The sequence below is a fragment of the Cherax quadricarinatus genome, chromosome 17, assembly GCF_038502225.1.
Source record: "Cherax quadricarinatus isolate ZL_2023a chromosome 17, ASM3850222v1, whole genome shotgun sequence".
In the NCBI taxonomy this organism is placed as follows: Eukaryota; Metazoa; Arthropoda; class Malacostraca; order Decapoda; family Parastacidae; genus Cherax; species Cherax quadricarinatus.
Window position 1 is genome coordinate 29787692 of NC_091308.1, and position 26338 is coordinate 29814029.

At 38.8% G+C, this 26338-nt stretch overlaps 1 protein-coding gene across 12 annotated transcripts in view; it reads left to right on the forward strand.

Annotated features, from left to right (window-relative positions):
• LOC128686323 (protein fantom) overlaps window positions 1-26338 on the forward strand; it is a 286463-nt gene that overhangs the window by 71576 nt on the left and 188549 nt on the right. For 10 of the 12 annotated variants that reach the window (XM_070085930.1, XM_070085933.1, XM_070085931.1 and 7 more), the window contains 3 exons: window positions 577-736; window positions 13357-13584; window positions 20471-20578. In XM_070085930.1, coding sequence (XP_069942031.1) covers window positions 577-736; window positions 13357-13584; window positions 20471-20578 — 496 coding nt within the window. Of the gene's footprint in view, window positions 1-576; window positions 744-13356; window positions 13585-20470; window positions 20579-26338 lie in introns of all 12 variants that reach the window. The other 2 variants (XM_070085936.1, XM_070085935.1) reach the window with 2 other exon arrangements.

The window sequence follows — 26338 nt, forward strand, 5'->3', positions numbered from 1 at the left end:
CATCCACTGTATATGCCTTCTCTTTAAAATTCTTTGCAGTCTTCATCAGGTTATTGTCTCTTCCATTCATTTACAATACTTGATACACTGCTTCCTTATCCACCCTGTTGTATGCATTATCCAAATCCATAACTGTAACAAACAGTTCATTTTCCCTATCTGAGCACTGGTCATATTGCTATCCAGTTAGCTTGGTGTATTAAACAGACTTGTGATGAATAATTATTCAAGCTTTTAATTTCATAAAAGTTTGTTTTGTCATACATACTAATTTTGTGCAAGCTAATCTAACTTCAGCCTTGACAATTTGAACCCTATTACAAAAAATGTGCATAAACTCCTAAAATATAATTTGTTTTTTTTAGCAGATTGTTTAATATTTTTCATAAATGTAAAAAGTTAAAATGATGATATTTGTAAACATCACCTCAGTAACAAGTTTAATTGTAGCTTAAAACTTCTCTGAGGAATTTAGGTTGAGAAACTGCTGGACAGATTAAAATTAATTATATTTGAGTAAATGTTTGCCAATTAATAAATGATATCTTCTAAAGCTTTAATTCCCTTTTGTTGCAGATTACAAACTAAACTACGTAAAATAATAGCAGATAAAAAAAAAGATACCACCAGCAGAGGAAATGCTTCATGTAGTGTTCAGGAGATGGAGTATCAGGATGCTTTAGAATCGCAGCAGCAGTCTATAAGAGAACTAAGACTGAAAAATGATCATCTGGAGGTTTATAGTACAGTAATTTTTGCACTATTGTTAGATACTGTCCTTATACCATTCAGTGCCTTAAATTTCATCTTATTGATTACATGTCATATCATTTGGTGGGATCTCAGCATCTCTGACACTGTTATGTTATTATTATGTCTTTAAGGATTTGTTATTGAGCTTTTAGACTAACTTCTGTGCTTTTATTATGTTATGCACTTTTATACAAATATCAATTGCTAGAATGGATTTGTCAGTTAAAAACAGAGTAGGGGAGTTAGTAGATGGGAAGATGGAGGTTTTGGGTAGATGGCGAGAAAATTTTGAGGAACTTTTAAATGTTGACGAAGAAAGGGAAGCGGTAATTTCATGCACTGGCCAGGGAGATATACCATCTTTTAGGAGTGAAGAAGAACATGATGTGAGTGTAGGGGAGGTGCGTGAGGCATTATGTAAAATGAAAGGGGGTAAAGCAGCTGGAACTGACGGGATCATGACAGAAATGTTAAAAGTAGGGGGGATATAGTGTTGGAGTGGTTGGTATTTTTGTTTAATAAATGAATGAAAGAGGGGAAGGTACCTAGGGATTGGCAGAGAGCATGTATAGTCCCTTTATACAAAGGGAAGGGGGACAAAAGAGATTGTAAAAATTATAGAGGAATAAGTTTACTGAGTATACCAGGAAAAGTGTACGGTAGGGTTATAATTGAAAGAATTACAGGTAAGACAGAATGTACAATTGCGGATGAGCAAGGAGGTTTCAGAGTGGGTAGGGGATGTGTAGATCAAGTATTTACATTGAAGCATATATGTGAACAGTATTTAGATAAAGGTAGGGAAGTTTTTATTGCATTTATGGATTTAGAAAAGGCATATGATAGAGTGGATAGGGGAGCAATGTGGCAGATGTTGCAAGTATATGGAATAGGTGGTAAGTTACTAAATGCTGTAAAGAGTTTTTATGAGGATAGTGAGGCTCAGGTTAGGGTGTGTAGAAGAGAGGGAGACTACTTCCTAGTAAAAGTAGGTCTTAGACAGGGATGTGTAATGTCACCATGGTTATTTAATATATTTATAGATGGGGTTGTAAAAGAAGTAAATGCTAGGGTGTTCAGGAGAGGGGTGGGATTAAATTATGGGGAATCAAATACAGAATGGAAATTGACACAGTTGCTTTTTGCTGATGATACTGTGCTTATGGGAGATTCTAAAGAAAAATTGCAGAGGTTAGTGGATGAGTTTGGGAGTGTGTGTAAAGGTAGAAAGTTGAAAGTGAACATAGAAAAGAGTAAGGTGATAAGGGTATCAAATTATTTAGATAAAGAAAAATTGGATATCAAATTGGGGAGGAGTATGGAAGAAGTGAATGTTTTCAGATACTTGGGAGTTGACGTGTCAGCGGATGGATTTATGAAGGATGAGGTTAATCATAGAATTGATGAGGGAAAAAAGGTGAGTGGTGCGTTGAGGTATATGTGGAGACAAAAAACGTTATCTATGGAGGCAAAGAAGGGAATGTATGAAAGTATAGTAGTACCAACACTATTATATGGGTGTGACGCTTGGGTTGTGAATGCAGCAGTGAGGAGATGGTTGGAGGCAGTGGAGATGTCCTGTCTAATGGCAGTGTGTGGTGTAAATATTATGCAGAAAATTTGGAGTGTGGAAATTAGGAGAAGGTGTGGAGTTAATAAAAGTATTAGTCAGAGGGCTGAAGAGGGGTTGTTGAGGTGGTGTGGCCATTTAGAGAAAATGGATCAAAGTAGAATGACATGGAGAGCATATAAATCTGTAGGGGAAGGAAGGCGGGGTAGGGGTCGTCCTCAAAAAGGTTGGAAGGAAGGGGTAAGGGAGGCTTTGTGGGCGAGGGGCTTGGACTTCCAACAGGCATGCATGAGCGTGTTCAATAAGAGTGAATGGAGATGTATGGTATTTGGGACCTGACGATCTGTTGGAGTGTGAGCAGGGTAATATTTAGTGAAGGGATTCAGGGAAACTGGTTATTTTTATATAGCCGGACTTGGGTCCTAGAAATTGGAAGTACAATGCTTGCACTCTAAAGGAGGGATTCTGGATATTAGCAGTTTGGAGGGATATGTTGTGTATCTTTATACATATATGCTTTTAAACTGTTGTGTTCTGAGCACCTCTTCAAAAACAGTGATTATGTGTGAGTGAGGTGAAAGTGTTGAATGATGATGAAAGTATTTTCTTTTTGGGGATTTTCTTTCTTTTTGGGTCACCCTGCCTCGGTGGGAGATGGCTGACTTGTTAAAAGAAAAAAAATCAATTGCTTTAATGTTCATTAGAAGTAGTTACTTTTTTTTATTAATGTTTTGTTGTTAATAGTGTATTAATTTCCCTAGTGTGACATAATCTAAATATCCTTTGGCCTGTGGTACTGCTGACTCCTTAAAAAGTTTACAATGTAGATCTACTGCTGCATGGTAAACTTTTTTTGAAGAAGACCTATGTATTAATTTTCATGGGCTTAATTTGAGCTTGCCAGTATGTACCTATTCTGTAAGTGACAGTCATCTAGAATTAACTGATTCAGAATTGCATCACACTGTACAAAGTTGGCTTTATGATTTTAGAATGTCATTACCATGGCAAGATGATAGAGAATTTTATGTTAAGAATAAATATACTGTGATAACTCTCTTCCTATCTGAGCCATTATTTTTTTTTACACAGGGTTTGACAAGGTTAAGGATCCCTAGCTTTATTGACAAGCTATTTACAGGTTAAGGATTCCTAACTTTATTGGCAAGCTAAGAGCTGTTACCTACATCAGCTCATTTGAAAGCATTTTTATTGTTATGAGACATACAAGTATGGAACAGGATGAAGTCGGAGCCATCTGTGGGCCAGCATTTTCATTTGATCATCTGACTTTATCTCGTTGACATCATTATGCTGTACGAATGTGTTCCATGCTCGAGTCATCCTGGGTATATATGATCTCAGATGGAGTGATGTTCTGGAGAAGGGTACAGCCAGAGTGAAGTTGCTGCTTTCTGCCCATCTTGTGGCATAAAAGCTTGTTTCATGCTGTCCTCGAAGTGGAACCAAGTGTGGTACTTTGACAATATTGGCCTTGTACATTACAGTAAGGCCACCCACATCCCTCCTGTGTTGAAGGCTCTGCTTAAATGACAGATCTATCCAGGATGGGTCCAGGCAAGAGATGAGACATTTTGCTCTGTTCTCTACTCTGTCAAGCAGTCGCAGATGAGAGGGGGGGGGGCAGGCAAACCAAGAAAGTGGAGTATACTCAAGGTGTGAGCATACTTGTGCCTCGTACAGAATCTTGCAACCCCTACTGTCAAGCAGATGCGAGATATGGCGAAGTGCTGTAAGCTTCCTGGCTGCCTTGTTTGCTAGATTTACAACATGGTTCTTCATGGTTAGTTTGGAGTCAAATTTCACCCCAAGGATATCAACTTCTTCTCCAGGTGCCAACACCCTCCCATTCATCCTTACTACTGCACCAGCATTACCATCATGGTGCCTAGAGACGGTCATCATTTGTATTTTCTCAGGTGCAAATGTTGCTTGCCATCTGTTTCCCCAAGCTGATATAGCTCTTAGCTGGTGATTGATGTAGCTTAGAGCAGCTGGCATTTCTTCTCTTGGATAAGTGAATGTCAGTGTACAGTCATATGCATATGCATGTGATTCTGGGACGAGATGAAGAAGGTCGTTGAAGTAGACTTTCCATAACAATGGTCCCAGCACGCTTCCTTGTGGAACACTTGCCCCAATAGGATGTCTTGCTGATTCTGTTCCATTGAGAACTACACTTAGAGATCTACCATGAAGGTATTATTAGCCCACACCTTTCCCCAGTGCTTTAGCATTTACTTTAATTACATCCCCAATTACAGTGCTTCCTTATCCATCCTGTCATATACCTTTTCTAATTTCGTAAATAAATCAAACAACTCTTTGTCCTTATCTAAATATTGCACCTTTTTTAAGCTTTATTGTAAATACTTTATCCCTACAGTTTCCTCAAGGGAAGTTTTTTGATCCAAGGAAATGGACTTATCCTCACCTTCCTTGGATCAAACCAGATTGCTTCCCACTCCCCAGGTACTGTATGACTCTCAGGTTTAGCACTGTTCTTTAAATATAATACTGATAATTCGCTTCATAAATTCTCCTTGTTCCTCTGCAGTCCTGACTTCTATCATCTCCCTGACTCTTTTGATAATAATTTTACTGTATACATGTATGAGAGTATAGTTATATCAATGCTCTTGTATGGGTGTGAGACATGGGTGATGAATGTTGCAACAAGAAGAAGGCTGGAGGCAGTGGAGATATCATATCTGAGGGCAGTGTGTGGTGTAAGTATAATGTAGAGAATCCATAGTTTGGAGATTAGGAGGAGGTGTGGGATTACCAAAACTATTATCCAGAGGGCTGAGGAGGGTTTATTGAGATGGTTTGGACATGTAGAGAGGATGGTATGAAATAAAATGACTTCGAGAGTGTATAAATATGTGGAGGGAAAGTGGGGTAGGGGTCGGCCTAGGAAAGGTTGGAGGGGGGGTAAAGGGGGTTTTGTGTGCAAGGGGCTTGGATTCTAGAAAGCATGTGTGAGCGTGTTAGAAGCTGATGGAGACAAATGCTTTTTAGGACTTGACGTGCTGTTCGAGTGTAAGCAAGGTAACATTTATGAAGGGATTCAGGGAAACCAGCAGCCTGGACTTGATTTCTGGAGATGGGAAGTACAGTGCCGGCACTCTGAAGGAGGGGTGCTAATGTTGCAGTTTTATAACTATAGTGTAAGTGTGCATCTGGCAAGACAGTGACAGAGTGAATGATTATGAAAGTTTTTCTTTTTTGGGCCACCCTGCCTCAGTGGGAAATGGCCGATGTGTTAATAAAAAAAAAAAATTCTAATTTTATTCAGTGTGTTCAGCAGACTTGTTTTTCCCTGTCATTTTTATATTTTCTCTTGGCCCATTTCACTTATATATTAGGGAACTCTGCCAAGCCTTAGATACCATCCCCTCTTCTATGCATATAATGAGCAAATACACCAACCGGTCCAAAGCTATCTCCACTTGCTTTCTCACCTTAATCACAGTCCTGTGTGACCCAGCAACTTTACCCCTTTTGTCTTACCTCCTACTACATATATATTACTTAATCCTCACTTCCCTCTGGCTCTTCCCTACTAACAGATAATGTTCCTCTCTGCCTCATGCAGTTTATCAACAGTTAACTGTTTCTTAAAATATTCTTTCCATGTTTCTGTATTTGAGGTTTAATTAGTTCCTAAGTACAGTGGAACCTCTACTTGCGAGTTTAATCCATTCCATGACCTTGCTCGCAACTGGATTTGCTCATTTGCAGAGTCAGTTTTTCTCGTTTAAATTCATTGAAATGCAATTAATCCGTTACAGTGGAATTCTATACTTCAATAATTTCGCTAATATCAACTTTACGGCTTATTTATCTATCTCACTTGATCTAATATGACATAATAAACAATATAAATAAGATAGAAACCTGATATATACTCTAAAATGAATAAAATATGTAATTCATGTAGTGGTATGGGCGATGATGGCGATGGACGACAGTTTGTCTGGAGACCGGACAAAACACTTCTTGAATAATTTCACTAATGTCATCTATACGGCTTATTTATCTATCACAGTTCATCTAATATGAGATAACAAACAATATAAATAACATAGAAACCTGACATATACTCTAGAATGAATAAAATATGTCATTATATATGTGGCAGCGGCGGTGGCCGACGAGTGTTTGGAGACAGGACAAAATACACCTTGAATATTTCGCTATCATCAACTCTACAGCTTATTTATCTATCACAGTTTCTAATATGACATAATAAACAATATAAATAACATAGAAACCTGATATATACTCTAGAATGAATAAAATATGTCATTATGTATCAGGTGGAGGCAGCCACAACCTCTCCCTCTTTGTTGTGGTAAATACTGCCATTTAGTGACGGCCTTTTGAAGCCGTCTTTTATTATAATTGTTATTGTGTAGTACATTATTATTATGTATTATTATTATACGTATTATTATTATTGTATTATATTATTATACTATTATTATTATATGTATTATTATTATACTTATTATTATTATACATATTATTATTATTATTATTATTATTATTATTATGATTACAATATATATAATTTGTAATTTTTATTCACACAAAAAATATAAGATTTACTGTTATGCCTTATTGCAATAATTGTATAAATAATGTCAACCCATTCATGGCTGCATATTGGAATGGACATAGTCAAGCAAACGAGCATTTCTCCCTCATTGAGCTCAATTTCAAGGTAGTTCTCGTCATGAAGGCAATCAAAATCATATCTATTTCTGTAATATATCTTCCATTCTATCAAATGAGACCAAAAAACGAGAATACAACATAAATACGAAAATACCGCTAAGGGGTGGCTAATTGCTGAGAAGTGAACTCCATTATTTATGCTCCGATTTCTTTCATTTTTGGTGTATGTTAAGAAGCATCTTTCCATCATACATTGACCAAGTTTCAATAAGATAGTCCAACAAACAAATGAGATACAGTTCCCTAGTTCAAGAGCAACAGCCCCTCACCAGCGTCAAGGAACCTCCCTTGAGGTCTGCTCACTTATGGAAATTTTGCTAGGGTATGGAAGCAAAAAATCAACCCATCTACTGTTCGTATTTGGAAAAACTCGCACGTGGATGCACTCACTAGTAGAGGTTCCACTGTATGTAGATAAATTATGAACCATTTTTTCTGAAATTTTTCTATTAATTTTTTCTATTAACCCTTTGAGGGTCGACAGGCCCTCTCAGAGACTTGTTCTCAGGGTCGGCCAAATTTCAAAAAAAAAAAAATATTTTTTCTTATGAAAAAATAGAGTTATTTTTCTAAACATTATAGGATAAACAAAAAAATTTTACCATCAATACTTACGGAGATATGGAGGCGTAAAGTTTGCAGAAAATGAGCCCCGTATGGCAACAGCGGCGACTGCTGCTCACCGGTAAACTTTGGTTTACTTGTATTTGAAGGTTTGTTGTTTTTTTCACTATTTTATTTTTTCACATAACTTATGTGGCCTGTGAGACCAAAGTAAGGTGCAGTGTATGTATATACACTCGTTGTATACAACACAATAAGCACACAAACATAATTATCAATATATTGTTTACAAAGCTTGTTTACAAAATCAAACAATACAAAACATTGTTTATTACTATTGTTCTATAATATATATACCAATATACAGTCACTGAACATATTCCTAGAAGTTCTGCAGCTTGTGGAACTCTTTGAAACATGGTGTCATACACAATGGTGTTTTATCTTTCTCTCTCATTCTATCTCTTTCAATCTGTCTCTCTCTTTCTATCTGTCTGTCTCTCTCTCTCTCACAGGTACACATAAATACAAGTATACATAGTATAAATTACCTAGGATAACCCAAGAAATCCAGACAAAGTGCTATACTCTGCTTGAAGATGTGAGTAAAAGTGATGACGCAGTCTTGTGGCTCTCTGAGACAGAGAGCTAGATGGATAGACAGATAGACAGGGAGCTTGACAGACAGACAGATAGACAGACAGAAATGTTAGTGTACCAGCAGAAACAAAGGGAGAGCGATGTTCATCTAATCTTTTCTTATCAGTTCCACCCTCGTTTACGCTCATCAAAAGTCATCTCTTATCAGATGTTATCTCCCCTTATCTTGTCACTGTCATGGGGTGGACTTTTTTTTTTCTTGCTTCAAGGGAAAAATATTATTACATCATCATCTTCCTCTTCTTCCTCCTCCTCCTCCTCTTCCTCATCCTTCTCCTCTTCTTCCTCTTCCTCATCCTTCTCCTCTTCCTCTTCCTCCTCTTCCCCTACTCTTCCTCCTCCTCCTCCTCTTCCTCTTCCTCCTACTCTTCCTCTTCCTCTTCTTACTCCTCCTCTTCCTCCTCCTCCTCTTCTTCCTCCTCCTCCTCTTGCTCCTCCTCCTCTTCTTCCTCTTCCTCCTCTTCCCCCTACTCTTCCTCCTACTCTTCCTCCTCCTCTTCCTCCTCCTCCTCTTCCTCCTCCTCCTCTTCCTCCTCCTCCTCTTCTTCCTCTTCCTCCTCTTCCCCCTAATCTTCCTCTTCCTCCTCCTCTTCCTCCTACTCTTCCTCCTACTCTTCCTCTTCCTCCTCCTCCTCTTCCTCTTCCTCCTCCTCCTCCTCCTCCTCCTCCTCTTCTTCCTCTTCCTCCTACTCTTCCTCCTACTCTTCCTCTTCCTCCTCTTCTTCCTCCTCCTCTTCTTCCTCTTCCTCATCTTCCCCTACTCTTCCTCCAACTCTTCCTCTTCCTCCCCCTCTTCCTCCTCCTCCTCCTCCATAGTGTAAATTACCAGGAGTGGGCAGCTGTCAAAATGACATATTGTCTCATTACTCACTCCCCCTCCCGCCTGTCAAAACGATGGGGTCGGATGCTGCTTCCCCTCCATTCTATCTAATTATCTTTCTCCCTCATTCTATCTCTTTCAATCTGTCTCTCTCTTTCTATCTGTCTGTCTATCTCTGTCTCACAGGTACACATAAATACAAGTATACATAGTATAAATTACCTAGGATAACCCAAGAAATCCAGACAAAGTGCTATACTCTGCTTGAAGATGTGAGTAAAAGTGATGATGCAGTCTTGTGGCTCTCTGAGACAGAGAGCTAGACGGATAGACAGATAGACAGGGAGCTTGACAGACAGACAAATAGACAGACAGAAATGTTAGTGTACCAGCAGAAACAAAGGGAGAGCGATGTTCATCTAATCTTTTGGTATCAGCTGCACCCTCATTTACCCTCATCAAACGTCAGCTCTTATCAGATGTTATCTCCCCTTATCTTGTTACTGTCATGGGTGAACATTTATTATTACATATTATTATTATTATTATTATTATTATTATGTATTATTATTATTATGTATTATTATTATTATTATGTATTATTATGTATTATTGTTATTATTACGTATTCTTCTTCTTCTTCCTCCTCCTCTTCTTCCTCCTCTTCTTCCTCCTCTTCCTCCTCCTCCTCCTCTTCCTCCTCCTCCTCCTCTTCCTCCTCCTCCTCCTCTTCCTCCTCCTCCTCCTCTTCCTCCTCCTCCTCCTCCTCCTCTTCCTCCTCCTCTTCTTCCTCTTCCTCCTCCTTCTCCTCCTCCTCCTCCTCTTCCTCCTCCTCCTCCTTCTCCTCTTCCTCCTCCTCCTCTTCTTCCTCCTCCTCCTCTTCTTCTTCTTCTTCCTCCTCCTCCTCCTCCTCCTCCTCCTCCTCCATTCTTGGAACAAGTTTGAAGAGCTTGTAGTTCATAATCACTATCACTATCATCACCAATGCTCACATCTGAGTCTGGGATTTGGGAAAATAGGAGTTTCCTCATTGATTCTGGTACAACTGAGCGTGAACAAGACGGCCCAGCACCAGAGGTGGAAGGCTGTGGGTTGTCTGGGTTTTCCTCACTATTACCGATATTATGGTTATTAGTTTCGGTCGAAACCTCACCAAAACTTTGAAACTCATCTTCACTGGCACTTCCATCTGTATTAGAACTGTCACTGGGGAACAAAAGTGTCCCAATTCGCCGAGGAGTGAGGAACTTCTTACTGCGAGGCATGGTGGACATTGTGTACTATGATGGCATTCCCACAATGCACCACTGGGTCCCAGATTTTTTCCTACTGTGCACACCCACCACACAGACCCATTCTCTCACATCTAGGCCTATCAGCCTTTTCCTGCGAGATTTGGCAGCGCTAGAATTTATGCGTACTAGTACGTCAAAAACCCCTGCGCGTAAGACGTACTAGTATGGCTGAAACCCTCAAAGGGTTAATTTATATTATAAAGTAAACAATGTTAATGATAGTTTTGAAAATTTATATTTTTCCTTTTTTTTAAAAAAAGCTGTTTCTTCATAACCCTTGAACTGTTATGTATGAACCAAGCACAACCCATTCACCAGTAAGGTAGCTAGTTACTTAGTTTATCTTATTGTGCATCAAACAGCCATGTAGTTTGTCTTACTTTGCACCAAACAGCCATGCTGCTTCAGTAGCCAGAAAAAAAAAAAAGGGTCCTGAACCCAGGCGTTACCAGTCTGTTAGCTAAGCAGGTAGTAGCAGTAATGAACTGTATACAGAAATAATGAATTCAGTAATACTTAGTAGTAATGAGATGGGTGTACATTTAGTCAGTTCAGTCATATGAGCATTACAGTGAAGCTGATATGATATAAATAGATTCAACAAGAGAAGACTTTTTTTTTTTTTTTTCAATAAACCAGCCATATCCCACCAAGGCAGGGTGATTATTAGCCCCTTGTTCCCAGCAGGTTAGTTGCCTTTTATGACATGCATGACTTATGGAGGAAGAATTCTTTTCCACTTCCCTATAGAGATAAGAGGTAATAAAGAATAACTACTCAGAAAATAGAAGAAAACCCAGATGGGTGTGTGTGTATATAGTATATGCATGTACGTACATGCATGTGTAGTGTTACCTAAGTTCTAGTAGAAGTAGCAAGATATACCTGTTATCCTGCATGTTTATAGGACAGAAAAAATACACCAGTAATCCTTCCATCATGTAAAACAATTACAGGTTATCATTTCACACTCACTCGGCAGGATGGAAGTACCTCCCAGGGTGGCTACTGTCTGCTAACCTACTACCTATAATATTTCTTCATATCAATAAAGATTAAGCTTTTGTAATATTAATATTATATTTATGGGGAAAACACCTTTCAGGGTCCAGAGGCCAAATCTCAGAGTGACAGCCAGGGTCCAAGAATTTTTCCTTTCTTACAGAGGATTAAAGATAATATTTTTCTATAGGTAATAAAACATCAAAAAATTCCTATCGGTAGTTTCCAAAAGATATTTAGGCGTGAAGTTGACTCTCAATGACCGGGTGGTGGCAACATCCGTGACTTCCGTAAAGTCGCATTTTTTATTTTACTGTTTTGTTCCTTTTTTCTTTTCTTTTATAGTTTTGTTTTCTTCCAGTAACATTTGTGGCCTGTGAGACCAATATAATGTATAATATATATATGTACACTCGTTTTATTCAACATAATAACTGCACTAGTATTTTTGTCATTTTGTTTACAGTAATTGTTTACAACAGCATGTACACTTGTTGTATTCAACATAATAACTGCACTAATATTTTCATCATTATTTTGTTTACAATAATTGTTTACAACAAAAAACATGCAAAAATGTTGTATATTAGTAATGTTCTATTATATATATTTACATATATACAGTCACTGGACATGTTCCTAGAACTGCTACATTCTGTGAAAGTCTTTGAAACAAGGTGTCATGCACAGTGGTGTCATACTCATCCCTGGACCAGTATGATTTTATATTATGCTTATAGACATGAGGCATAAGCATTATCGTTGCAAAAAGAAATACATTTAAGCCACAGTCGTCTACTTCCACCGATGGATGATGTGCTTTGTCTTGGAACTGCTGAGTCAGCGGCTTGGGTCCCAGACTCACTCCCAGTTTGGGCTGGTGCCACGTGCTGCACGCTTGCATGCTGGTGGCACCACCACCACCTACTGACGCATGTGGTGTGTCCATCCCAATTGTAGTCACATCATCATCACTTTCAATGTTTTTTCCAGGTGTAGGGCCACAGGATGTACTCAGTCCCCTTGGAATTGCATATGGTATAGGATACCTTATGGTACATTGTACCATATGTTACAGATATAGGGACCCCAGTGGAAATAAGTCACTCTGACTTTTTTTGGGTTATCCTAGGATCTTTACACATATGCTGCTATGTATGATAATCTATGTAACTGTATTTGTGTATATACCTGAATAAACTTACTCAAGTGTATATGGCATCATAAGTAAGTTTATTCAGGTATACACAAATACAGTACAATGTACCAATGTATGGTACACTGTACCCTGTGGTACAATATACCATATGGTACATTGTACCATATGGTACCATTGTACAATATGGTACCATTGTACAAAATGGTACCATTGTACCATATGGTACAATGTACCATATAGTTCAGAACCATAGAATTCCTCTTCAGATCCACTTCCATCAGTGTTAGAACTATAACTTGGGAAGAGGAGAGTCAGAATTCGGCGGGGAGTGAGAGCTTTCTTTTCGCCAGGCATGATGAACAAAGCGTACTGAGATGGCGTTCCCACAATGCAATGCAGGTGCCCCAGTTTTTTTGTTTACTGCACACTGACCACACAGACCCATTATCTTAGATGTAGGCCTACCAGCCTTCTAGCGCTAAATTTGTATCCGCTAGAATTTTGGCATAGATCTACGGCTTGGACCCTGGCTTCAAAGCCACAGATCTACGGGATGCACCCTGAAAGGGTTAAACCCAAAGGAGTTATTCAGCACTTGGAAAATGGGTTGTAATCAGTTTTTGAGTAAGGTATTCTCTTTGAGGGATTCTTCTACAATGGAAAATTTATATAATAAGCCTCCATTTTATGAAAAAGGAGCTAGTGATTATTGTGATTAGAATTTAAAAATTTAGCTAATGTATGCTTAAAGATTCAATATATTTCACAGAAAAAAATAAAATTGGCTAACATTCAGCTGAGTGCTGCAAAGAAGAATAGGCCATTGTTGTTTCAACATATAGGAGCAAGAGTAGACACAGGATTGAAGCAGACACGTGCACCAGTCACCCCTCAAGTGAAACAGCCTGTCCGACCTAGTTCCTCACCTTCAAAACCTGCTTCATCCTCTGAGTCCTCGGCTCGGACAATAGAATCTTCTGTTCATCAAACAGATTTTGTAGGTTTTACTCAAGCTTTCAAGTCACTGCTCAAATCTTAATGATTAAACATTAGTGGAAGCATTCCACCTCTTAAACATACTGATCACTCCAATGTACAGTTTTATTTTTTTAACACACCAGCCATCTCCCACCGAGGTGGAAAGCTCTTTCTGAAATTTTGGACTCTAGAAAACTGTCTAGAAACAGAGAGATTAACTTAGCAAAACCAGCCGAACCACACATACAACCTATAAACACTGCCAACACACTTAATGTCTTCTTTTCTACTATAGGATCAAAACTACCAAGGAAAATCCCCAAAACAAATACTCAGCCACAAAATTACCTCACTGGTAATTGCCCATATACTCTATATATAGCACCAACAAATCCTACTGAAGTCTCACTAATAATTAAATCATTAAAAAACAAGGCAGGAGACCTAAATAATTTGCCACTAATAATGTATAAAAAAGCAGCTCGTGTGCTGTCCCCCATTATTGCAATACTGTTTAACAAATCTGTTGAATCTTTAACATTCCCATCCATATTCAAGACAGCAAGGGTCACCCTGATCCTCAAAGGAGGTGAGCCTACAGAACTAAATAACTACAGATCAATATCTAACTTGCCTTTACTCTCTGAAATTTTCTTAAAAATAATACATAAACAAATCTACTCCTACCTCCTATTCCATAACATGCTGAACCCCCTGCCAGTCAGGGTTTAGGCTGAAAAAAAGCACGAATGATGCAGTAATTCAGATGCTCGAATTCCTATGTACAGCAGTTGAAAAAATGAATATCCTCTGGGGCTCTTCATAGACCTACGGAAAGCATTTGATACAGTAGACCACAATATCTTGCACCTAAAACTAGAGCATTATGGGGTCAGAGGACACACTCTCAGTTACCTAAAATCTTATCTTAGTGGTAGACACCAGTATGTATACAAAAATGGCATGACCTCCAATACTCAGCCTGTTGATGTTGGAGTGCCACAGGGAAATGTCCTAGGTTCTCTACTCTTTGGAAATATGAATACATATGCAGTATAAAGTAATCCTTTATTGACAACATTATACTACATATGTGTTTATATTTCCATTGTGTCAGTATTTTATACCATTTATTTCCATCCTCTACTCTTAACTCTAACTCCTTAAACCAGTTCTCTTCGCAGGTGACACCACTTACACCTTCTCCCACCCAAACCTGGCTATACTTAGTAACACTGTAAACAGCGAGCTACATAAAAGATCAAACTGGATGACGACCAACAAACATACTGTCAGTATAGACAAAACCTACTTCATGCTTTTTGGAAACAGAGCATTAAATATCCAGTTGAATATATCGATAAATGGTTCACCCATTTCAAGACACACTGAGGGCAAATTTCTAGGTCTCCACCTCGACTGGAATTTTAAATTTCAGACCCACATCCAGCATATAACTAAGAAAGCTTCCAAAACAGTAGGTATCCTTTCCAAGATACAATACAGGTCTCCCTCAACATTCGCGAGGGTTAGGGGATCAAGAGCCTCGCGAATGTTGAAAAATTGCGTATGTTTAGTGCCCCAATATATTGTAGGGAAATTTAATATAATACTGCTTCCTTAACTTGTTGAACCAAGAACAATCATAAAATACATGAAAACGTCGTAAATTGTACTAAATACATACATGTTATGCTTTAATAACATGTATGTTATTAAATACCACTGCCTCCAAAACTGCCCCTACCAGTGCCTCCACTACTTCCTCAACCACTGCGAGTCCCTACTACCCTCCCTCTGACCCCGCAACTGGTAGTGAGTGTTTTGTTTGCTTATTATTTGTTATTAAACTACAGTATAAATAATGTAAACCCATCCATGACTGCATATTGGAATGGCTATTCGGACAGGTATTGAACGGTGACATTATGTGTTTACTCTTGAACACAGCAAAGAATCAAACATTTCTTCTACTGCTAATAATAACAGTAGTAATAATAATAATAATAATAATAATAATAATAATAACAATAAATATGATAGAATTGAAGAAGAAAATTGTGCAAAAATACGAGGGAGTGGTTGACACATTGTCAGTGTGGCTTTGTTTATGCTGGAGTGAGCATTAGTCTCCGTGCTCTTCCAAACATTTCACAATAATTCATTGTGTTTGGTACTTGTAGATTGAGTGTGACTGGAGTGGTAGAAGCAGTGGTCGAGGAAGTGGTTGAGGCAGTGGGTGAGGCAGCAGTTGAGGCAGTGGGTGAGGCAGCGGTTGAGGCAGTGGTATTTAATAACATATATGTTATAAATAATAATAGTACATGTTATTATTAATAACATGTATTATTATTATTATTATTATTAATAACATCTATGTTATTAAATACCACTGCCTCAACTGCTGCCTCACTCACTGCCTTAACTGCTGCTTTGCCCACTGCCTCACCCACTGCCTCAATTGCTGCCTCAACCGCTGCCTCTACCAGTGCCTCAATAGCTGCCTCAATTGCTGCCTCAACTGCTGCCTCTACCATTGCCTCAACTGCTGCCTCAACCACTGCCTCAACTGCTTCCTCAACCACTGCCTCTACCACTCCATTCACACTCAATCTACAAGCACCAAACACAACGAATTATTGTGAAATGTTTGGAAGAGCACGGAGACTAATGCTCACTCCAGCATAAACAAAGCCACACTGACAATGTGTCAACCACTCCCTCGTATTTTTGTACAATTTCCTTCTTCAATTCTATCATATTTATTATTATTATTATTATTATTATTATTATTATTATTATTATTATTAGCAGTAGCAGAAATGTTTGATTCTTTGCTGTGTTCAAGAGTAAACACATGATGTCACCATCCAATACCTGCCTGAATAGCCATTCTAATATGCAGTCATGAATGGGTTTACATTATTTATACTGTAGTTTAATAGTAAATAATGAACAAACAAAACACTCACCACACAGTGGTGGGAGGGCTGGCTGCCAGTTGTGGGAGTCAGAGGGAGGGTAGTAGGGATTCGCAAGTGGCGGGAAACTTAAATATGATTTGGCGGCTGAGAATTTGGCGGTTGGGAATTTGCGAATGTGTGAAGCCTGCAAATGTTGAGGGAGACCTGTACTATGTACTCCAACAGGAGCTCCTTACTTTATTTTTTTTTCAACAAACCGGCCGTATCCCACCAAGGCAGGGTGGCCCAAAAAGAAAAACGAAAGTTTCTCTTTTTAAATTTAATAATTTATACAAGAGAAGGGGTTACTAGCCCCTTGCTCCTGGCATTTTAGTTGCCTCATACGACACGCATAGCTTACAGAGGAAGAATTCTGTTCCACTTCCCCATGGAGTCCTTACTTTATGTCACTCTCAAATATACCCTCTCCTCACATATGGTGTTTGTGTTTGGGGATCTACCATGGCCAATCACCTTAAACCTTTAATAATCCAACAAAAGCAACCATGTAGATGATCACGTTCTCCTGCGCCAGACAACACACCCCACCACTCTTCAAAAGCTTGAATTTGAACAAAATATGCAAACATATTATTGTGCCTACTATGTATATAGAACATTCAACTCCAATATCAACCCTCCACTTAAACTGCTCCTAGACCGCTTCAACAAAAAACACAGGCATAACACGAAGCACAAAACACTTTTTGACATCCCTTGTGTCTGTCTCACACTATACAAAATGCAATTCACATAAAGAACCTGAAGATCTAGAACTCTGTGCCTGAAACAGCAAGAGGTCCCCTGCCCACAAATCAGTTTGGAACTGTACTCAAAAATCATCTTATCTCATTAACAACAATACCCACACTATGCTAAACTAACAAAATTTAAAGCAACTCTCCCAAATACATTTTATTATCCCTTAACCCTTAAACTGTCCAAACGTAGATCTACGTTTGCGTGCGTAGAGCTCCGAACGTAGATCTACTTTTTATTTACATAAGAAACAATGTAAAATCGAATGCAGATCTATGTTCGGAGCGCTACGCGTACGAACGTAGATCTACGTTTGGACAGTTTAAGGGTTAACTATTAAGCCTTAACTTGAAAACGTGTGTTTGTATCATTAATTGTACTACCTCATATTAATAATAGAGTAAAATATTGAATATATGTAGATTTGTAGTCTACCACTCTTCACCTGTCTGGACTTAATTAAGTAGTTTTTAAACATTAAGTTAAGTCTGCCTGAAATGCCCTGGCATGATAGTGGCTTTCTTTGTACCAGTCAAATTATGAAATGTAAACACATTGTAAACTTAGCAAAGAAATCAATTTTTTTATTTTTTTATTTTGATTTGATTTTAGGTAGGGTGGCCCATAATTTTTAAGTATACAAAGCATACAAACAGAGGTACAAAAAATACAGGTAAGAGCAGCATGCCAAAGCCACTTATATGCATAGCATTACGGGCTGGCTTAAAATTAACTTAAGATTAACTAAGCAATGATGAAATCAGTGATAAAACATTATTGTAAACAGATAACTACAGTGGACCCCCGCATAACGATGGCATCACATAGCGATTTTTCCGCATACCGCTTACTTTTATCGCAAAATTTTTGCCGCGCATACCGATTAAAAACCCGCTCACCGATTTTCGTCCGAGACGCGTCCAATGTGCCCTCAGCCAGCCTCACATGTGCCGCCCGTCCCATTGTTTACCAGCCAGCCTCCGCGGTAACATCCAAGCATACACTCGGAATATTTCGTATTATTACAGTGTTTTCGGTGCTGTTTCTGGAAAATAAGTGACCATGGGCCCCAAGAAAGCTTCTAGTGCCAACCCTGTGGTAAAAAGGGTGAGAATTAGTATGGAAATTAAGAAAGATTTTGAAGGGTTTGGGGCTAACCCTGAGAAGCCTATGCCAGTTGTGGAATCCATTGTGCCTACTTCAAAGATTAAGGAAATGTGTGCACAGTGGGTTGAACTGCAAACCTTTATGGATGAAAATCACCCTGACACAGCTGTTGCAAGCCGTGCTGGTGACTATTTCAATGACAATGTTGTGGCCCATTTTAGACAAATCGTAAAGGAACGGGAGGTACAGAGCTCTATGGACAGATTTGTTGTGCGACAGAGGTCCAGTGACTCTCAAGCTGGTCCTAGTGGCATTAAAAGAAGAAGGGAAGTAACCCCGGAAAAGGACTTGCTACCTCAAGTCGTAATGGAAGGGGATTCCCCTTCTAAACAGTAAGAAGATAATGCTCTCCCCTTCTCCCATCCCATCAATCATCACCAGATCTTCAATAAAAGTAAGTGTCATGTAAGTGTGCATGCCTTTTTCAGTTTGTGTGTATTAAAATTAATATTTCATGTGGTAAAAAAAAATTTTTTTCATACTTTTGGGTGTCTTGCACGGATTAATTTTATTTCCATTATTTCTTATGGGGAAAATTCATTCACATAACGATTATTTCGCATAACAATTACCCCTCTTGCACGGATTAAAATCGTTAACCGGGGGTCCACTGTATAAAGCACAAATGAGTATTACAAAGACAGGTCATATGGTTGCATGCATTGCTGTACATTCAGTCGAATGGAGTATTCTGTTAGGTAGTGTATTTAAAAAAATAATAAAGTTAGATTGGGTCCTAGGTTTAACATTTGTGTGATATAATTGTGAGTAACATATAGGATATACAATTTATAAGGTTCAGTTATTCAGTATTTATTTGGTTTTGAGTGAGTAAGTGATCTTTGAGAAGAGACTTGAATTTATAAACAGGTAGCGTTTCTTTTATATTTACAGGTAATGAATTCCAGATTTTAGGGCCTTTTATGTGCATTGAGTTTTTGCATAGCGTTCAGTTACTGCCTTGCCATGCACGTGTGAACTCTTCCTCCCTGTTTGACCTAATTGCTGCCCTACATATCCTGCCCTCCTTTAATCATTAATGTTAAAAGGCTAGGCAGCTTAAAAAACAAACTAGACAGATTTATGAGTGAAAGGTTGGATTTCAGTATGACCTGCCTAACATGAGCATGCAGGTCTTCTACAATGCTCCCTTAGTCTTATGTTTATCAAGCGTTACTTTTCATTACTTCCACCCTCCCTCCTCCAGTTTTGGCTAGTATAGAACTGTTGTACTACAACTTACAATATCCGCATTCTTAGCATCCAATTATCTTATGCATTAGTGAACCAAGTCCGCTAGTTCAGAAGACAGCCAGATTATCATGAAAAATTAAGTTCAAATTTGGGAGGTGAGGACAATTGGCAATATCATATATACCCTTCCCCTCATTAGTTCATTAATGAAAGGGTTCACTGTACTGTACTACATCAAAATCATACTTATTATATATACTAGCATTTATCCTGAAATAAGTTTGCTATCAACCATGTGTGACGCCCTGTTGATGAAACCTGCAGTTATTATATAGTAAACTTTTCCAGAAATATCCCTTGTAACAATAAAAGTATAACAGTGTTCAACCAAAATATCAGAATCTTAACAACAGCTTTAACTAGAATTTCTGAATAACAACTTCTCATATGTGATTTTAAAAGAAACATGACAATCATGAAATAATGCACCATGTGTATTTAATATACCTGTATAATCAGTCAGCTATAATTGCAGACCTAATATGACAAAAAAAGTTATTGCAATCTCATATATAGTACTTATGAAATCCAATGTAAATAATGCCATAAGCCTAAATTCAAATATGTGTTTTTATTTCTTTTTATGCGGTATAAAAATAATGTAGTTTACATGTAATAAAACATTGTTAGGCACAAAAGAAAGCCACTAGTGTGCAGTGCACTTCATGCTTTCTCAGTTGTCTATTGTTACAAATCCTCAGAGCAAGCATACATTCTTGATTATATTTCATAAATATTTTAATTTTAATATTGCCTCTTTAGGTATTACCTGAAAGAGTTCGTGAGATTCTAGAAGAAGCGAGAAAAAGAATTCTTGCCCTTGAAGCAGAGAGAGATGAGCTTCAGGAGCATCTTATTGAGAAACAACAGGTAAGTTATATGGTACAGCCTCTCACTTAACGATGGGGTTCTATTCCTAAAGTAGATTGGTAAGCAAAATGGTTGTTAAGCGAGGAGCATAATGTACTGGTAGTGGATTTGTGTCAACCACCTTTAGATATTTTTTAATGTCACCTTTGCACCATTTATAAAAATTTTACAGTAGTGTACTGTATACTGTAACAAACAGAATAGAGGAAATCAGCTCTAATATACGTACATCACTTAGGTTTGCATACTGGTTGGAGAGCTGGTTATAAGTCCAAGCAGTTGGTAAACAAGTATGTCACTAAGTGAGGAGAGGCTGTGTTGTGTAAAGTTTGCCATGTAAGGCAACAAAATATAATGTTTTGAAATATGAAAACCTACTTTTCTGCAATGTTACATAAACCACTTCTGGAATAGCCAACCTCTTGTTACACTAATGATTGATTCCATGATTATTTTTTGCTCTGTTAGTTTTTTGTCTTTCCTTTTGCTCATACATTTTTGCCTTCTTTCTATGCCACTAGCTGCAAAGGCTCTAAACACCAGTTGGTATAGCCTGAATAGGAACAACTAACACGAGATGGAGCTTTTGAATTAATGGCACTATGGAATGAATGATGGCAAATGTGTTACTTCTTTCTTGCATCACCCTACTTTGGAGGAAGATGCCAGATATGTTATAAAATGATTGAAGATAAGTGGTGACCAGACACCAAATGTTTTGCTGCTATTGTTAATGGCCAGATCTGTTTTTGCCTTTGAATTGTAGCTATACAAGGTGCTGTCAAAAAAGTTTCCAGACTTGAATTTTCATGTGCTTCTTAGGTGAAATATGGTGGCAACATAAATCACACTGCACAGTACATTCCTTTATATATAATGCAGTGGACCCCCGCATAACGTTGGCATCGCATAGTGTTAAATCCGCATAGCGATACATTTTATTGCTAAAATTTTGCCTTGCATAGTGTTAAAAAATTCGCTCAATGCAATTCGTCCGAGACATGTCCATGCAGCCTGAGCCAGCCTCACTTGTTCTGCCAGTGGCATTGTTTACAAGCCAGCCTCTACAGTAACATTCAAGCATACAATCGGAACATTTCGTATTATTACAGCCTTTTTATAGTGATTTCACCTGAAAAATAAGTGACCATGGGCCCCAAGAAAGCTTCTAGTGCCAACCCTACAGGAATAAGGGTGAGAATTACTATGGAGATGAAGAAAGAGATCATTGCTAAGTATGAAAGTGGAGTGCGTGTCTCCGAGCTGGCCAGGTTGTATAGTAAACCCCAATCAACCATCGCTTCTATTGTGTCCAAGAGAACGGCAATCAAGGAAGCTGTTCTTGCCAAAGGTTTAACTGTGCTTTCGAAACAGAGATCGCAAGTGATTGAAGATGTTGAGAGACTGTTATTGGTGTGGATAAATGAAAAACAGATAGCAGGCGATAGCATCTCTCAAGCGATCATAAGTGAAAAGGCTAGGAAGTTGCACGAGGATTTAATTAGAAAAATGCCTGCAACTAGTGGTGATGTGAGTGAATTTAAGGCCAGCAAAGGATGGTTTGAGAGATTTAAGAGGCGTAGTGGCATACATAGTGTGATAATCATGGTGAGGCTGCCAGTTCGGACCACAAAGCAGCTGAAAAATATGTGCAGGAATTCAAGGAGTACATAGACAGTGAAGGACTGAAACCTGAACAAGTGTTTAATTGTGACGAAACAGGCCTGTTTTGGAAGAAAATGCCAAGCAGGACCTACATTACTGAGGAGGAAAAGGCACTCCCAGGACATAAGCCTATGAAAGACAGGCTTACTCTGTTAATGTGTGCCAATGCTAGTGGTGATTGCAAAGTGAAGCCTTTATTAGTGTATCACTCTGAAACTCCCAGAGCGTTCAGGCAAAAGAATATCCTCAAGGCTAATTTGTGTGTGCTGTGGAGGGCAAACAATAAGGCATGGGTCACTAGGGACTTTTTCTATGACTGGTTGCACCAAGCATTTGCCCCCACTGTGAAAAATTATCTAACTGAAAAGAAATTAGACCTTAAGTGCCTCCTGGTGTTAGACAATGCCCCTGGTCATCCTACAGACTTGGCAGAGCGACTTTATGGGGACATGAGTTTCATTAAGGTGAAGTTTTTGCCTCCTAATACCACTCCTCTCCTGTAGTCCATGGACCAACAGGTTATTGCAAACTTCAAAAAACTGTACACAAAAGCTCTGTTTGAAAGGTGCTTTGTAGTGACCTCAGAAACTCAATTGACTCAAAGAGAGTTTTGGAGAGAGCACTTTAATATCCTCAATTGTGTAAACCTTATAGGTAAGGCTTGGGAGGGAGTGACTAAGAGGACCTTGAACTCTGCTTGGAAGAAACTGTGGCCACAGTGTGTAGACCAAAAGGATTTTGAAGGATTTGAGGCTAACCCTGAGAAGCATATGCCAGTTGAGGAATCCATTGTGGCATTGGGGAAGTCCTTGGGGTTGGAGGTTAGTGGGGAGGATGTGGAAGAGTTGGTGGAGGAGGACAATGAAGAACTAACCACTGATGAGCTGCTAGATTAACTTCAACAGCAAGAGGCCACACCTGAGGAAATTGCTTCAGAGGAGGGGAGAGAGAAATTGAAGAAGTTGCCTACTTCAAAGATTAAGGAAATCTGTGCAAAGTGGCTTGAAGTGCAAACCTTCATGGATGAAAATCACCCTCAGACAGCTATTGCAAGCCGTGCTGGTGACTATTACACTAACAATGTTGTGAAACACCTTAGGAAAGTCATAAAGGAACGAGAGGTACAGGCCACTATGAACAGATATGTTGTGTGACAGAAGTCCAGTGACTCTGAAGCTGGTGCTAGTGGCATTAAAAGAAGAAGGGAAGCAACCTCGGAAAAGGACTTGACACCTCAAGTCCTAATGGAAGGGGATTCCCCTTCTAAACACTAAAACCATCCAGTCTCCCCTCCTCCCATCCAATCAATCATCACCACATCTTATTTATTTATTTATTTAGTAATTTGACCATACTTACAGAGGTACAAAAAAAATACAGGTAAGAGCAGCATGCCCAAGCCACTTATATGGATAGCATTACGGGCTGGCTTAAAATTAACTTAAGATTAACTAAGCAATGATGAAATCAGTGATAAGACATTATTGTAAACAGATAACTATAAAGCACAAATGAGTATTACAAAGACAGGTCATATGGTTGCATGCATTGCTGTACATTCAGTCGAATGGAGTATTCTGTTAGATTGGGTTTTAGGTTTAACATTTATGTGATATAATTGTGAGAAACATTTAAGATATACAATTTATAAGGTTCAGTTATTCAGTATTTATTTGGTTTTGGGTGAGTAAGTGATCTTTGAGAAGAGACTTGAATTTATGAACAGGTAGTATTTCTTTTATATTTACAGGTAATGAATTCCAGATTTTAGAGCCTTTTATGTGCATTGAGTTTTTGCATAGCGTGAGATGGACACGAGGAACATCAAAGAGTGATCTGTGCCTTGTGTTATGGTCATGTGTTCTGTTGAGGTTGGCAAGGAAATGTTTAAGGGGAGGGTTAATATCAGAGTTAAGTGTTCTATGTATGTAATTTTTTTTTATTTATTATCACACTGGCCGATTCCCACCAAGGCAGGGTGGCCCGAAAAAGAAAAACTTTCACCATCATTCACTCCATCACTGTCTTGCCAGAAGGGTGCTTTACACTACAGTTTTTAAACTGCAACATTAACACCCCTCCTTCAGAGTGCAGGCACTGTACTTCCCATCTCCAGGACTCAAGTCCGGCCTGCCGGTTTCCCTGAACCCCTTCATAAATGTTACTTTGCTCACACTCCAACAGCACGTCAAGTATTAAAAAGCATTCGTCTCCATTCACTCCTATCAAACACGCTCACGCACGCCTGCTGGAAGTCCAAGCCCCTCGCACACAAAACCTCCTTTACCCCCTCCCTCCAACATTTCCTAGGCCAACCCCTACCCCGCCTTCCTTCTACTACAGACTGATACACTCCTGAAGTCATTCTGTTTCGCTCCATTCTCTCTACATGTCCGAACCACCTCAACAACCCTTCCTCAGCCCTCTGGACAACAGTTTTGGTAATCCCGCACCTCCTCCTAACTTCCAAACTATGAATTCTCTGCATTATATTCACACCACACATTGCCCTCAGACATGACATCTCCACTGCCTCCAGCCTTCTCCCCGCTGCAACATTCATCACCCATGCTTCACACCCATATAAGAGTGTTGGTAAAACTATACTCTCATACATTCCCCTCCGTGCAATAATAAGTATGGATGTTTTGTATGGTGAGTAGGTTGAATGTTTTGAATATTGGTGGAGTGTGCATTGTAGTGAGAATTTGTTATCATTCTAACTGCAGCCTTTTGTTGGGTAATTAGTGGTCTGAGATGGTTAATTCTTGTTGAGCTCCATGCACAAATTCCATAGGTGAGATAAGGGTAAATAAGAGAGTGATATAGGGCCAGGAGGGCTGACTGTGGAGCATAGTACTGTATCTTCGATAGTATGCCTACAGTCTTGGAAATTTTCTTAGAAGTTTGTTGCATATGTGTATGAAATTTGAGTCTATTATCAAGGTGGATTCCTAAGAATTTTCCCTCTGTTAGCATTGTGATAGGTGATCCGTTTATCATTATGTTAAGAGGGACATCTGTAGCTCTGTTACCAAACTGAATGAAGTAGGTTTTGTCAATGTTTAGTGTAAGTTTGTTAGTCCTCATCCAGGTAGATATTTTCTGTAATTCGGTATTTACAGTATTGGCTAGCGTGACTGGGCTCGGGTGAGAGAAGACGTATGTAGTGTCATCTGCAAATAGTGTGGGTTTGAGTAATTGCGAAGCATTTGGTAGGTCATTTATGTATAGGAGAAAGAGAAGAGAGCCAAGGACACTTCCCTGTGGGACACCAACTGTAATTGGTTGTGCGGAAGAGCTTGCCCCATTTGCGTACACATACTGGCTTATGTTGCTGAGGTATGACTTTAGGTAGTTGAGGGAGTGCCCTCTTATACCATAGTGTGACAATTTTACGTGGAGCAAGTCATGGTCAACTGTATCAAAAGCTTTACGTAAGTCAATGAAGATCCCCAGTGGGACTTCTTTTTTCTCTATTGCAGTGTATATATGTTCTAGCATGTGTATATATGTTCTTGCATGTATAATAGCATCATTAGTATTTTTATTAGGCCTGAATCCAAATTGGCAGGGGTTGAGTATGTTTTGGGAGATGAGGTAGGAGTAGATTCGTTTATGAATTAATTTTTCGAAGATTTTTGAGAGAGGGTGTAAATTGGATATTGGCCTATAGTTATTCAACTCTGTTTGGTCTCCTCCTTTATGGATCGGGGTGACCCTTGCTATTTTGAGAACTGTAGGGAAGGTGGAGGATTCAATAGATTTGTTAAAGAGTGTTGCAATGATTGGTGATAGCACTTGTGACAATTTTTTGTATATAAAGGGTGGTAAGGTATTTAAATCTCCTGCCTTGTTTTTTAGTGCATTGATAATAAGGGAGACTTCGTATGGGTTAGTCGGAGCTAGGAACAGTGTGTTCGGGTAGTTGCCAGTGAGGTAGTCATTTGGTGGGATATCTGAGCTTGGGATTTTATTGGCAAGGTTTTGTCCTATAGTGGAGAAGAAATCATTAAGTCTGTTTGCTGTTTCTGTTGGTGGGAGTTGGGGTTCATCTGATTTTGCTAATTTTATTTCGCTATTTCGTGATATCTT